Source organism: Carettochelys insculpta, chromosome 8 (assembly GCF_033958435.1).
Source record: "Carettochelys insculpta isolate YL-2023 chromosome 8, ASM3395843v1, whole genome shotgun sequence".
Classification (NCBI taxonomy): domain Eukaryota; kingdom Metazoa; phylum Chordata; order Testudines; family Carettochelyidae; genus Carettochelys; species Carettochelys insculpta.
In genome coordinates this window covers 67,001,486-67,017,479 of record NC_134144.1, presented here as the reverse complement: position 1 = coordinate 67,017,479, position 15,994 = coordinate 67,001,486, and the positions used below count along the sequence as shown (strand labels likewise).

At 42.1% G+C, this 15,994-nt stretch overlaps 1 protein-coding gene across 20 annotated transcripts in view; it reads right to left on the bottom strand.

Moving 5' to 3' along the window:
* CLASP1 (cytoplasmic linker associated protein 1) overlaps positions 1–15,994 on the bottom strand; it is a 247,601-nt gene that overhangs the window by 37,772 nt on the left and 193,835 nt on the right. For 12 of the 20 annotated variants that reach the window (XM_075001123.1, XM_075001124.1, XM_075001126.1 and 9 more), the window contains 2 exons: positions 6,435–6,578; positions 4,315–4,421 (listed from right to left, as the gene is read on the bottom strand). In XM_075001123.1, the coding sequence (XP_074857224.1) occupies positions 4,315–4,421; positions 6,435–6,578 (251 nt within the window). Of the gene's footprint in view, positions 1–4,314; positions 4,422–6,434; positions 6,579–12,450; positions 12,547–15,994 lie in introns of all 20 variants that reach the window. The other 8 variants (XM_075001118.1, XM_075001117.1, XM_075001119.1 and 5 more) reach the window with 1 other exon arrangement.

The following is a 15,994-nucleotide window of genomic DNA, read 5'->3' as shown; positions in this document are numbered from 1 at the left end:
AGACTGTCTGACATTTTGACTTATCATTGCAGGAGTGAATGTCCTCCTGGTTAGCTAAGCCTGCCCTGAAGCCCGTGTCCCAGAACTCTGCAGGCCAGAGAGGACATGTCCGCACAGCAAAGAAAAACCCATGGCCAGCCCATACTGGGCAGCTCAGGGGGCAGGGCTGTTGCAAAGTTGATCTAGAGCCTGGGCCTCTAGGACACTACAAGGTGGGAAGCGCCCAGTGTCTCAACTCCACCCAAGCCTGGAAGACTACACAGCCTGGAACAGCTCCTACAGCCCGAGCCCAGTGAGCCTGAGCCATGAGTTTTATTTTCCAGTGCAACATATTCTCTGTCACTCCTTTCTGGTGGGCCAATCCTTGGCCTAGACACTGTGGGTTTTAATTTAGAACATTCAGGATGTTCCTTTTGGGATGTGCCTGAATAACTGCCATACAATTGTAAGATATGAGTAACAGACTATTTGCTGTTACTTAAAAAAAAAACAACAAAAAAAACCCCCTACTTCCAACTGGGGGTTGATTAAACAATACCCAACATTCAATGAGCAAGTTAAAATGCGTAGAGTAGGAGTGCATTGCTCAGATCATGGCAACATGAGTTATTAGAGCACTAACTGAAGCTTTGACACACAGGTCTCCGATTTTGTAGCATCCATTTTAGACTATGCCTTCTCCCAAACGGCTCTAGGTCCATTCCTGGCAAGCAGGCTGGGCTTCTGACTTTCTGTTCTTGAGCTGTAGGAGTATTCAGTATGCCACTTTGTTTCTCTTAGGTTTGAGTACGTTTGTGTATACATCCGTGAAAGATGCTACAAGACTGGAAACAGACACAAGTCAGAAATTATTCTCAGTGCACACAATGGGTGTGCCATTTGAAAACCCTTTTGGAGAGTGGTGTTGGGAAATTCATTAGCCAGGATTCAAGTGACAGGTGTTCCAGAAATACAGTCATTGGCCAAAATATGTTGCTTTGCAGAAAAAAATTACAATAACCATAAAATTACATCTCTTGAATCCCACCTACCTGTAAGACACACTGCTGGATAAGAAAAGCTCGTTTCTTCTGTATAACTTTATTTTGTTAAGATAATTTCAATTCTTCCCCTCACCTAGCTCTGAAGTTCTGAAAACTTCTTTTTGCAAAGGAAACACACTGAGGCTTAGTTTATAGTACAGACTTATGTCAGTAACTATGTTACTTGGGGTTCAGAAAATCCACATGCCTGGCGATGCAGTTATATTCACCAAACTTCCGGCATGTCAAGGGAAACACTTTCTCTCATTGACACACCTACCGCCTCTTGGAGAAATGGACACCTATCCGGACAAGAAACATTCTTCATCAAGCACTACAAGGGCACGGCTGCAACTCTGTAGAGGCAGGCAAGCCCTATGTTTCCTGTATTTTCTAATTCTTACTATTTTACACTAGGGCACACATTTACATCCACTGTAACCACATACATTTCTCTTTTATTGGGATTTTTTGGTTGAATTATTTCTTGTGCAAGTTAATTTTTCTAGGGTGGAATTTGACACTTTAATACTATAAACAAATCTAATCGTGATGCTGATATCAACAACTAAATGCAGTAACGTTTAGTTCAGTCATAATTTTATAGCTCGCTGAGATGGCCCAAACACAAAAAGAATCACACAAAAGTCAGTAACTTCGGCAAGAACAAGGGCTTGCAAACCCTTTACAGTGCCACTGGTGTCAGTGAAGCCATGCAGAATCAGCTGAGGACCTGGGCCAGAAAACATAAAACAAGAGCAAGAGCCCCAGATCTGGGCATAGAAGTTATGCTCATTAAAATCTAAGTGCCTCCATAGGAACCACAGGTTATTCAATCCACATGTGCAAATGGAATTATTAGCCTCGTGGATGTACATCCAACTATACATATGCCTTGGATGTACATATGACTAGAAACCTACATTTTTAGGGCAAATCCACAAATAATTTTGAAACTCAAAGCCCAGTAGGAACTGACGCTAATAGTTCAAGTGCTTGTACTTAAACTGCTTATGCAAAATACACAGTGATGCACACACAAGCAGCTCAATTGATCAGCAAATGAAGCAATGGCAAACTGCACATGTAACTGAGATGCAATACTTTGAAAATAACCTTACCCTTTAAAGACAAACATACTTTTAAACTACAAGAATCTATGGGAATTGCAGAAATCCTTCTGGGTGGAAATTTCTACTCAAATAGCTCAACCTTTTTTAATGGGGGCGGGAGGCCGATTTTCACATCAGAGAGCAGTCTGAGCCTTCTAAAAGTTAGAGGTTATAGCAGAAACATTGACACAGGGGCAACTACATCAATACCCTTCATGCTGGTATGAGTCCTCGTCACTTTTCCATAACACATTCGCACTTTTTTGCCAAACCTTTTTTAAAATAAGTAGCAAATGTACCCTTCTAGCTACAGCTATAATCACTCTCGTTCTATAGATTTTAAAAATAGGCAGTTCTTTTTCAACTTCTTATTTAAATGTTGCTAACACAATGAGGAAATTAAGCACAATATTTTAAAAATGAATCAAGAGTTAACTCTGCGTTTCTAAGACCTATATGAAAATTTGAAGGAATTGCTGTTCTAATGGAAAAGGCCACCAGGATTCTACATAGTGTCAGGAATGCTTCCCGATACAGAACTGCATCTTCCAAAATCACTGCCCTTTCTAGCTGTACCTAAAGAACACAGTCAATGAAAAAAGTCTACGGATTCAGAAGAACTTGAAACCCAGGGAAATGGTCATTTTGAGGCACTGGAAATGGTTATGCACTATTTAAGTAGAATGATAGAAATGGATCTGAAATTATAAGAGATAACAAGGCAAGTACCAAAGGATGTAATCAAAAAGAGAAACTACATGACAATAAATGAAGTAGCAAATATCAGCTGTTTCATAAAGATCAAAACCAGAAACCAGATATAGTAAAATGTCCTGGATTAAAAACTAGTTGCTGCATGGAAGAATTGACAATGACTCCATTTTTAACCACATGGACACAGAGATCTCAGCCTATAATTTCCCATGCCAGTGATTCAAAATCTTAACATCCCAGCAAGGAAAAGGGGAAACACTGCTGCTGGGATTGTCTGAAGTGAAATCCTAGGATTTTTACCAGTGAAAATTCCTGATGAAAAAACGATTCCCTCTCATCCTTAATCCCATATGTGATGACTCAGTCTAGTCTTGCAAGTTCTAAGGCTGGCCTTGCAGTGAAGCAGACCTCAGGATATGAAAATGTGTTTAGGTACCCTGAAACTTTGGACTTCTCTCTTGAGCTATTACTCAGATCTGGATGGCAAAACTACCCTGGTACCTGTCAGATTAACTCATCACATGATTCTTGCCACAAGGGGATTCAACAGCAGAATTAATCCTCGTGACAATGCTTACGGAAACCAAAAACATACCCAGCATAGTAGCATCAAGGTTTAAAACAAAAACTGCCCCAGAGAATTACAACACACCATTCTGTCTGAATCTATATCATCTCTGTTCTCATATCCTTATGAGATCTGGTAGCAAACACTGTGGAGCATGCTGTAGGATCGGTTGTGGTTAATATTCCATGGAGACATATAATAGCACAACAATTGATTACAATGGCTTGGACTTCAGTACACTACAAAGTCACACTGGTCCCGGCTTGCCCTGTTTTCGGTTTCCTTACAGAGGGCCTAGCAGCAACCGCCACACTTCCATATCTCAGCAATTGCTTTCAAATCAGCCTCCCTCCCGACTGCCTGACACCAGCAGCAGAAAGTGGAGCTTCCAGAATTCAGTCTCTCTCTGAATGAAATCGCATCCTTCAAGGCCATGTAGCATACAGCCCGGCTCACTGCTCAAGCAGAAAGTGCTGTCCTGCTAGAGGTGAGCTAAAACCAAAACCCTGAATCTAAACACACCAGTTCTGATGTTTTTGAAAACCAGGGCCCAGATTTGTAGCATGGCTCAAATCTCTCTCTAGTTATTAGACTTGAACTTTGAACACAAGTGTGAGAGTCTGAGAGGGGATTGGTTGCAAAGGAAAAATGTAACATTTAAAGCACATATAAGACTTATGTTCCAGTTTCACGATATCACATATAAGAATGAAATACCCACCCTGCATTACTGTGCTTTGTGTAGAGCTTTGTCAAACTCTGCTGAACTAAACATACCTAATCATTTAATACTCTTGGTTTCAATCATCTTATTTCAAGAATTAACTTGTAGAAATGCACATTTAATGCTGAAACACTTTAAGATGTTCTAAATACTTTAATTAAACTGCTGCTTTACCTTGGAGACAGTCCACCATGGGAACAGTTGGTAGGGGAAGTTAAGGGGCTGGTTCTGCTGCTGGGGTGCCGTGAAGGAGTCCGACCAATAGTATTGCTAGGAGAACCCTGGTACAGAAGCAGGAAGAAAAGAGTTAGGGAAATGTTTATACACAATAGAAAGAGACAAAAAGAAAATGGCCCCCAAATCTGCTTTTTATTTACACTGGGCTCCCTAGAGTGTATAAATGGGTGAAAATCAGGGCAGAATTAGTTACGTTCTGATTTTGGTTTGTGCTGTCACTGTCTAGGTTATTCGCGGACTTGATTTCAGTAGGATTAAGTGAAGGCACACACAAAAGCAGGATGTTCTAATATTTTCTAGCCTGGAAAGACCACGTTTCCACAGCTCTGTGGATTCCACCCACGATGCGTGTTCCTGTTTGCACATACAATGGAGTTAACACGGATACCTTCCTATAAGTCACGGGATTCACAATTAAAAATACAGTAGATGCTCCCTTTGTGCAGACTCGACTTAACGAGTTTTCATATTACGTGACGAGGCCAGCAGGACCCTACTTTATTGTACCCCGCCTCTCTGCTTACCCCTGCACTGCTGGCCAGCCCAGGGGCTCCTTAGGAGGCAGCTCCTGCCTTGCAGCTGCCTGGCACTGCAACACCAGGGGCGGAGAGGGGCAGGCACGGGTGGAGCTGTCTGGGGCCAAGCTACACCACGGCCGGAGCTGCCACCACCTGAGGAGGCCTGGGGCCAACCCACGCCATGGCTGGAGCTGTCACTGTCGGAGCAGCTCTGGGGCCAACCTGCGCCGCGGCTGGAGCAGCCCTGGGGCCAAACCGCACCATGGCTGGGGAGCAGCAGGGGCACCATGGCTGCTCTGCATGGCCGGCAGCTGGAGCAGAGGCTCCAGCCGCCCACTTACCCCAGTTAGGGAAATTCTGGGGATCTCCCCAACCTCCCACCCTCCCCAATTTACATGAAATTTGATCTGCGCAGAGGTTGCCCAGGACACAACCTCCGCATAAATCGAGGGTTAACAGCATATGTTTGAGTCTTTGTCCTGCCGTTCCTAAAGCAGTCCTGCCAGAGATGTGGTTTATCAAGTTATTCAACCTCTGAAACACAATTCTTTGTATTGCAGAGTAAGGGGACCACTATTTTGGTCATTTAAACAATTATTTTAATACATTTACGCTTTTTTATCATCTGGAATGTGGTTTTGGATTTTGGTGTGTAACAAGAGAAACTAGTGCGCAATAGCCATTTAGGGCCTGATTCTCTACTGCCTTGCAGAGTCATTTACACCACGCAACATGGCTAAAAAGGTTTCCATTCTGGCCGGGTAGCACTAGCCATGCATGGTGGACAGGCACTGCAATATGCCATCAAGAGCACAGGTACGTGCAGCACCTTCCTCCTGTGGACCTGATCCTGCAGCACTTGTTCAGCCAAAACTCCCAATCAATACAATGGGTGTGCAAAGGCTGCAGGGCATGACCCTATTTGAACTACACAGGATTTCTGCACGAGTTGTTTCAGTCAAGAATTGCAGCAAAAGCTCTTCTAGCATGTGTGCGCCAAACTGAGTGGGGGGAAAAAAGATTTACAAAAAAAATTCCTTACTACCTTTTTTCCTTGAATAGAATAGAAGTATATAAAGACATCATATACCTGCAAAACCTAGGTGCACTGGTTACAGATGGAAAAGACCTAGTGGATCAAAGCTTTAGTTCCCTGATGGAGAACAAAGTTTTAACTGGATTTTAATTGGGCAGTACTGAGCACAGGGAATTTGCAAGATCAGGCCCTTGATTTTAGCCAAGAGCTCAAGATGAACACTTCGGGTGGGCTTTCCAAAAGCAGCTCAGTGAACCTAGGAGCACAGGTTCCATTCTGTTATATACTCCTAAGTCACTTAGATGCTTGAAGAAGCTCTCCCATGCCGATTCAACCTAAAAAGAGCTGGCAGGATTGTTTTAGTGGTCACTTCAACAAAACGTCAAACTGATCCAAGGGCTGCAGGCAAGCTACTGAACATCCAAAACATCCGTTCATCACTGAACTGCCAGCTTCTGCAGTCCTGCTCTTTTCTGTGGATATTAGCGGCAGAAGCATCTCACCACGCTAGTGTTACTGGAGTTCTTCAGGTGGTTGTGCAGGAGTTTGGTAGCACCGTCCTGGAATGTTTTTGGCAAGGCACCAAGTAACATGGTAAACTCAGGAGTGTTCAGTTCAAACAATGAAATCAGGACTATTTGTGCTGCCTAGAAAGAAGACAGAAAGGTAAAAGCATCCATCAGTTTCTCTTTTCTGAGAGTTAGAACATTCTTCATTCTGTCCAAAATGATCCTTGCAGCAAATCTTACAGATGTTTCATTTAAACAGAAAGTTACCATATGAGACAGGCACATTTCTGACACACAGCAGGGAAGCCCTGCTGAAGCCAATCGTTTAGCAGTTGGGCTTATGGGGTATTTTTACATGGATTCTATTTGTTTTCCAAGTTTAACAAGTTGCTTGTAGTTCCAGTAATAAAATCTTATGGTTCCTTCCTGCCCTGCAGGGTGTTTCCACTGAACACCACCAAGTTGCTGCTAAAAACAAAACAAAAGAAACCAAAACCAAAAACAGAGACATCTTTCAGAATAGCGTAATTGTAAGACTCCAGGATTGTAGCTTCTTATCTTAGAGCGAAAGGGACTATGAACCCCTGCTTTTCACACATTACCCTCTTTTCACATATTAACCCTGTATTGCAGCTCAGTCTTGAGAGTAAGGATGACCAGACAGGCTCCTTCAAGTCTATTCGTGGCACAAAGTCTGAGTAAATCCCCACTCCCACTCCCACAGTGTAACATGCTGTATCTACAGGTCCCTAGCAAGCAACAGGCGAAATCTAGGCTTGCCTGAAGCCAATGGGAATTTTGAAATGGACTTCAAAGGGCCCAGGGTTTCACTCCATGTGCCTCAGGAGGCTGGAATAATCGTTTCTAAGGTAAGAACGTGACTTCATTAAACTCATGTGGCAATGGATAATGCTGGGCAGAAAGAGCTTTTAATGGGAATGTGTACAGTGGAAACAACCGCTAACAGCAAAGAGGTAGTCGTGTTACTCTGTATTCTAACAAAACAAAACAGCAGTTATGTAGCACTTCATGACTGCTGTTTTGTTTTGCTAACAACAAGTAACATAACTACACAAGTAAATTACACAGTCATTTGCCCCTCACCTACATGTCTTTGGACTGTACAACCAGCCCCCAAATGCTCCAATTCTGCTTTCTGTTCCTTCCCTTGTTCGTTAGAGGGATGTGTGAAATGGTCTGATAGTTACTGATTGTGCATTACAAAGCAAACAGTCCTGTAGCACCTTAAAGACTAACCATTTTATTTATTCGGTAATGAGCTTTTGTGGGCAAGACCCACTTCAGATTATGGAGTAGACCTGAGAAATCAGGGACATATAAAGCAAGGAATGAGGGCTGGTGGGGAAAGAAGGAGGAGGAGGAGAACAAAGGAAAAAGAAGAAAATAACTACAAAGAAGCTGCAGTGATGAAGGATCTCTAAAAATAGCTCAGCAGCAGCATGTTCTCCACCCTGTTATCTGTACACCTGACTAACCTCTGAAGTATTTATCTGGACAAAGTATGGTAGTTTAAGCTCACAGAGTGAAAGCCAGGTTACATGTGCTTTGATTAAGGAAACTGCACACGGATGCTGCAATCACAGACATTTGGTTCAGACGCTTTCTAGACTTGCCTGTGACGTCCAAAAAAAATTAATATCTACAAAGAATTCATTAAAACAAACTCATGTGTTCCATTATTTTAGCTGTAACTGCAACTGCTGCAGCTCATCAAAACAGAGGACACCTTTTTCAGTAAAGTAAGTGTTTTAAAAGTTGCAATAAAAAGTGCATTCAGTTTCTCATGAAATGGAATCCATTGGTAGGGAAGGGACTTTCAGGTCTAAGCAGAATGAAGATATCCCACAGTTTCTTCATGAAAACTAATTTTACTTACCTCTCCACGCATTAGGCTTACAACTTAATAATAAGGCCTTACTTTAAAAAAGCACTTTTAGTCTGTAGATCTCAAAGCGCTCTTTAAATATGGGTAAATGTAGCAGCATCTCCAACTGGCAGATGAAAAAACTGTGGCACAGAGAGTCGAGGGGACTTTCCCAGGAATGCACTGAAAGGGGCTGGCAAAGTCTCTTGCTTTCAGTTCCATGCACTAACCAGAGAGCATGCTGGCTCCTGAAAAAATTCCCAGTCACTTCAACGGAAGCATAGCCTGCAGCTAATTCATTGAAATGAAGAGCCCCAGGGATGGAAGGAGGGGAGAAATTATTTCCCCTTTGTGGTTTCCCCTCCAAAAATCCTAACTCCAGACTCTTGCTCCTCTGCCAATCGCCTTATCCTGTACCCAACGGTTTCCTTGTCTGTCCTGTTTTCATCAAGCTATTTTCTGAAATGAAAATATTATTGCAAACAAAAGGCCCCACAACAGAAAAGTCAGCATGTTGAATTGAATGAAATGATAATCATGACAAAATACACACCCATTCAGGAAATCGTGCATTCTTGTGGATTATTTATTTAGTGGTTAGAAACTTGACGCACAATCAATCACTAGTGCAACGTGACAAGCAAACCTCAACTTCAGTGACACTATAAAAAGATGGGACTTGAGCAGTGTTCTGAGGATAAGAACTTTAAACTACACTTGGAATGTGCTCCTCTGTGGACTTCTCTCATCACATTCCTCTTTCCATGGTATGGTACGTTTATTTCCTACACAAACTGGGCTGACGTTGCTCAGTGCCTGGAACATCCACTAACGGGAATTCCAGGACGTAAGCTGGAAACTACTCAGAAATTGGGTCCAAAATTTAAGGCCTGACTGTGCATGGACCTTGGACAAGTGCACAAGGCATGAGAAGAAGGGAAGGATGCAAGAAGTCTTCCCAGTCCTTACGCTCCCAGTGTAGACAGAACGCCCTCCACTGGGCCAGGAAGGAGCTGCAGAAGGGAGTACAAAGTTCTCTAGGTGATGGGACGGTCACCTGTCCCTGCAGTGCTCCATGATACATCATGCTTTTTGGGCACAAATCAAAGAGCCACTTGGGACAGCATATCTTTGCTTCATCGCAACGTGGACCATTGCCTCATGGCCACAAGCTGAACCTGAGTTGCAGTTTGGAGGACACAGATGTGCTACAGACAAGTCCTGCTCCCAAGGTCATCAGATTTTTTGCCATTGGCTCCTTCCCCTTTGCATTTATTATGGCCTATGTGTTTAGAAAAGATCTACAGTACTAGGTTTGCAAATGTCCATTTGGTAGTGTTATTACTGCCTGCCAACTGGCCCAGGGATGTTGTACTTTTATGTGTGTGGGTGGGGGAAACATTAGAATGATCAAACCTTTTCCTGATGTGTGATTGAGCTAACAGTGCTCCTTTCAAAATACAAACTACTACTAGTAAATGGTAACTCAGTAAAGGCACTGAGAGAGTACTAAGCCTCAGTGGTTTTTACTTTAACCTTAATTTGGGAGAGGCAGCTCTTTTTTATCAATACTCAGCTACAACTAGGTTTAACTTTACTTGGTTTGTGTATTGCAGGAGTGAACCACAATGCAAACCAGGATCTGCTTCTAGCTAGGATATTCCGTCAAGATTCAAAAGGCAATGTTCTGATCAAACTCCAGCCAAACCAGCTGCAGGCTTGCATTGCCTGCAACAGCAGCAGCAGGGCACAAGTAAGGCAAAAGTTGAACTATTCACTGCTAAGTTTTACTGTCGCAGCACTTCCTGATTCAATATATCCAAGCCTTCCATTTGGGCAGTGGGTATGATTGTTTTCTTGTGTTTGAAGGAGCCAGAAGCAGCACTCCTAAAACTTTCTGGTAATCAGATATGTACTTGCTTGAAAATACAGATCAAAATGAGAATGTTTTCACTGGATATTTAACTGCTATAAGTTTAGAGGCCAATTTTTCAAAAGTGACCAGGGATTAGGATATTTGAGTTTTTAGGTGCCCAACCTGAGACGCCTTACAAGGGGAGATTTTCAAAGGGGTGCCCTTACAAGAGGTCTCAGGTTGAGCACATTGCTTTTGGCAATCTTGGCCCTACTCACGAACATTAAAGGGACAACACTGAACAAACATACAGACAAACGGAGTGAGTCTGTACTTGCTTCACAGCATTGCCCATGCAACACTCCTGCTGAGGACAGGAAAGCGGGTATGTGAAAGGAATCATGTCTTGCTTTTGTGTCCCAGCTTCTGACACAGCATCAGCCTTGTGCAAACTCAGCACATCTCCTGCTAGGGCTAGATAAACTAGATATTAAGGGCCATCTTTTCATAGCATTAACACGAATGAAGTCAATGCCTGCTTATGTTCATGGGGGATCTGATCCCATGTCAGGATGTTGGCTCTCCCAGTAGGGATCTGTTACTTCCATCTCTCCCTCAATAACGATATATTTCACATTCCAAAAGCTTTTGCTTGCTCACCAAGTGCATTGACTTAAACCTTTGCTGGGCTGCAGATCAATTCCTGCCAAAGCTTTGCCATCCAACAGCGTCTTCTGACACCAATATTTATATTCAACATCCCATTTTACGTGAAGACAAGTCAGTTGGTTGACAAGACAGATTGACTAAGTTCCTATGAGTAGGTCTACACAGCAAAGTTATTTCGAAATAACAGCCATTGTTTCGAAATAACTACCCTAGTGTCTACGCTATTTTGAAATAATTTTGAAATAGAGGTTGGCTTACTTAAAATTTGGTAAACCTCATGCTACGAGGAAGGGCGCCTACTTTTAAATAACTGTTTTGAAACAAGAACTGTTAAGATGGGGAATAGAGCCTATTTCAAAATAAGCCAAAGTGCATCCAATGTCTCTGTTTCGACAAAAGCTGTAGAACTATATCTACACTAGCTCCCTCCTTTCAGAAGGGGCATGGTAATGAGGGAGTTTGGAAGATGCTAATGAAGCGCTTCCACGAATATGCAGTGCCTCATTAGCATAATGGCGTCCGCATGCGATTTGAAAGTGCCGCTTTTGAAACACATGCTGCCCATGTAGACGGGGGCCTTTCGAAAGGACTGCCTGGACTTCAAAAGTCCCTTTTTCCTAAAACCAAATAGGTTTCTTCTTAAAACTAAATAGGAAGAAGGGGCTTTTGAAGTCTGGAGGGTCCTTTCAAAAGGCCCCAGTCTACATGGGCAGCATGCATTTAGAAAGCGGCACTTTCAAATGGCGTGTGGCTTCCATTTTGCTAATGAGGTGCTGCATACTCATGGCAGCGCTTCGTTAGCATCTCCTGAACTCCCTCATTACCATGCTCCTTCCAAAAGTAGGGAGCTAGTGTAGATGTAGTTCGTGTGCGTAGATGCTGTATTTTGAAACAGCTAAGCCCTATTTCAAAATGCATTTCGTGTGCAGCAGCCTAATTTTGAAATAAACTATTCCAGAACAGCTCTTCTGGAATAGCTTATTTCAAATTAAGAAAGCTGCTGTGTAGACATACCCTACGGCCCTTGCCATCTAATTGAAATCTAATAGAAATACACAAAATCACTTTGAAACCAAGTTTGGCAACTGTCAAGTTAGACAAAATGTCAGGAACACGTGGGAGAATAAATTTGTTTTAAGAACGGAGTGGAATCAGTGTTCTGAACTTAACATGAGCGACTTGTAAAGTCCACCCAGCCAGTTCATATAGACAACTGAAGCTAATCTGATCTCCTGCAGCCACACCATTCCCTTGGAGGTGTCGGCAGCCAGGGTAAGCTGCTCTAGCATAGGCTGGGGACTATCCTGGCCTACAGCCTGCCTAGTCAGAAGAAAGTAAAAACACCACCTTGGTGATCACCCTCCTCTTCACACCCACACCCAACAATCTGGGTCAGATTTCTCCCAGGTATGACTTTTAGACAATAGGGTTAACAGAAAGACACATTAAAACCAAACTATTATTTCACACACAGGCATAACGGAGGCATCACTTTTTCAGGCAATCGGTTAATGTCTCTTTACACAACTAGACCATATTAGAAATCTAAACCGCACACAGAAAGTGTATTGCGTGATTAGCGTACACCGCTGTTAATCTACCTGTTTACATTTCTCTTCCAGGTTTCCTTCACCAGGCCCTGAGGAGGCTGTAGTTGATCTAGCTGGCAAATCCTCACCTACCCAACTATGCATGGTCTAGGTTCAACAAACAGGAAAGGTGATATTATTTAATAAAGCAGCACAAGATTTTCAATAGCTAGCATCTAAATACTAAAGGTTTTCTAGCTCCTTGCATGAGACGTATCTTCAGCACATGCTGCTTTCCTAATCTGGGATTAATAAGAAAACATGTTAATATTTGAATCAACCAGCAAGAAAATCCTAGTCAATGAGATCACTAGGGTTAAATCTAATTTGCTTTAGCCCTTTGGCTATGCAACACTAGTTAATTTTTCCCAAATTCTTCTAACAATCCTTTGGTTCGCACTCACCCAAGAAGACATTAACTAGTTAAATGCTGCAGCCACCATTTCTTAAGTGTGATTATCACTCTTACAGGTAGTAAAATCAACAGAGAGAGATTTAGGTGATATTGTCAAGTTCAGTGGTAGTTTAAAACTTGAAAATTAGGGATGTTAAAATGGTTAACTAGCTGAGCTTCATGTATTTAACTGTTTTAACTTAACTCTCACTGCCTGGCCCTGCTGCAGCCATGGGGTCCCTCTGTAGCCAGGGCTGCTCCAACCTGGTGTGGCTGGCCACAGTCAGAGTTAACTGGCAAGGGCTGCTTACTCCATAAGTATATTATAGTAAGGCTCATGCTTACCAGTTAATCACTAAACATCCCTAAACCAAATGCTCTGTGCAAATGCTCCCTGCAGTGTGCATCAGGCTGTGGGAATGGCTACCAGGTCTACACGCTCATTGCAGATTATTTTTTTATTCTTGCTTTTGCCAGAAACAATGAAATTGTGTGTGCTTGCTTCTCCTTTCACCAACCCAGTGTAAGACGAAGTAGGTAGGTTTCCATTTTAAACAGCAGAAAGTATATGGGCATGAGAATCTATCTATCTATTGTTATAAACTTACATGGCTGAATTTTGTATGGCATTGTACTATACCAGTGACCATACAGAAGCCACGTGAAGCATCAGAGTACAGCAGTTTTGCATTAGGCTATTTGCAGTGGCAAGCATATTTGGATAAAGCCATGTTGGTCTCCGCTGTTCCACAACAGAGAAGGCTGTTGCATTGGCTGTCTCACTCACTTCCAGTTGGGATAGTTTGCAGGCTTTAAGTGAGCCTCAATGAAGTTGGATCTGGGACAGATGATTCAGCATTACCGGGGTTTGTGTAGAATACCCACCCCTGGGCTCAACTGAGCCACATTTGTTTTGCCAAGAAAGCCACCTTTTGGGCTTCAATATCTGACGGTTACAAGACATACTGGTGTACAACCCCAAAGAATTCAAGTTAAGTTCTTCAGTTCACAGCCGTGCACTTAAGTCAAGTGACCAGCTAGCAGATACGGCTCTGACCAAAGGTTTCAGTTAACAGCAATCTGTTTAAACCCATGAGCTGCAAGATAAAAAGTAATTTTACATAAATGTATATTATTCAAATATAAATATTTACACACTAACACAATAAATATATAAATATACACATACATACAAACACATAATATGTAAGTATAACAGTATATGTCAATTTTCTTGATAGATCATATGGATGTATTCTCTACAGCTGCTTCTACACGGCCCCCTCCCTTTCGGACAGGGCATGCAAATGAAAAGATTAGAAATGCAAATGAGGCGCAGATTTAAATACCACATGCTTCATTTGCATATTCCCATATGATCTACCTTCCAGAACAGCCATTTCTGGAAGCCAGAGCAGCGGTGTGGAAGGAAACCGCCCCCCCCCCAACACTTTTGAAAGCACCCTCCTTTCTATTTTGTTTCAGGAAGAAGGGTGCTTTCGAAAGGGGAGTTTCCCTATGAGGGAACCTCATCCATGCTGCTGCTTTGGCTTCTGGAAATAGCTCTTCTGAAAGCTAGAGCACACATGAATATGTAAATATGGTGTGAGATATTTAAATCCATGCCTCATTTGCATGCACACCCAAACACACTCACACAATGCCTGCACACACATTATGTTAAGCAATTTTTTCTGTCTCAGGATATGTCTACACTACAGAATTATTCCAGAATAGTTAATTCCGTAGTAGTTATTCCAAAATAAACTATTTCAGAATAATGCATCTACGCTACAGGGAAGCCCCAAAATAAGCAAAACTTATGCTGAAATAGTGTGCCCACACACCATAGAACCTATTTTGGATTAGAGCCCCTGGGCTTCCAGGGGCTCTAATCTGAAATACTATGTCTACACAGCAGTGTTATTTTGAAATAAAATATTCCAGAATATTTTATTTTGAAATAGCCCCTATTCCCTTTCTACATGGCCCCTATTTTGAAACACATGTTTCGAAACAGGTGCTATTCCTAATGGAATGAGATTTACCAAATCCAAAATAAGGAATCCACTGTTTTGAAATTATTTCAAAATAGCTGTTGCGTTGTATAGATGCTCAAACTTATTAGAAAAATAGCACCTGTTATTTCAAAATAAGTTCGCTGTGTAGACACACCCTCAGGGAACAGTTATCTAGTATATTAGCTCTAAATTATAAAACACTTTATTTTACTGAAATACCACCATGTAATCAAATAACTGTTTGTTACATAAAACTGCTTTCAAGCAAAAGGATCCCAAAACACCATGAAAATCCATCATGGTTATTTTAAAGGAAATTATTTACCCTAAAGATTGCGTTATCCAACAAGCCCCACGACTTGCATCTGTGCACTCATGAAAGTTAGAAAATTTATTTCTTACAGGAGATGCAATAAAAATATTTGGACTAACACAGCAATCCTTCCTCAGATTCTAAAGAAGTAGAAAATGACGACCACATTTTTGGAAACAACACTAAGTACATACAGAATTTATTTTCCAACAACATTAAAGGAACATGAGAAAACACATGCCAACTTTGAGATTTTTATGATAGATTTTCTCCCTTAGTTGCTGGGGAGCACAGGGTTAACATTGAAGGCACTGAAAATGGCTAGCCTCTGAACTGTGTACACCTGGAAAAACACCTGCATTAAAAGGTGGAACTGACCAGTACAGTCACAACATTGTTTTTGTCCCCCTGCAGCCTTATGGAACCCCAAAACCTGATTCTCCATTGCTGGGCTCTTTGTAGACCCAGTGACATGGGAACATGGTGGGTCTAGGACCATTACCAGATCAGAGCTCTCTGGTCACTTACACAGTGTTTGCATTTTACACGGGTGTAAGTACCTACACAAAGTGCAGGGAAGGGAAGACCCAGGTTCAAAAATTGAGCTAAAGGTCTAAGAAGAACAGGCCTGTTCCAGCAAATCACAGGGGTCCATGGCAGCTGAAGGTGCTCAGCACCTTCCAAATTCTGCTCCATAATGAGCTCCTGCATAATAATTCACAGCACCAACTTCAGCTTCCAATTTAGTTCAAGAAACTGCAAAGTGAATGCACAGCCCACAAATAACATAAGAACAAAATTCTGGTATATCAATTGCCTCTCCTTGTA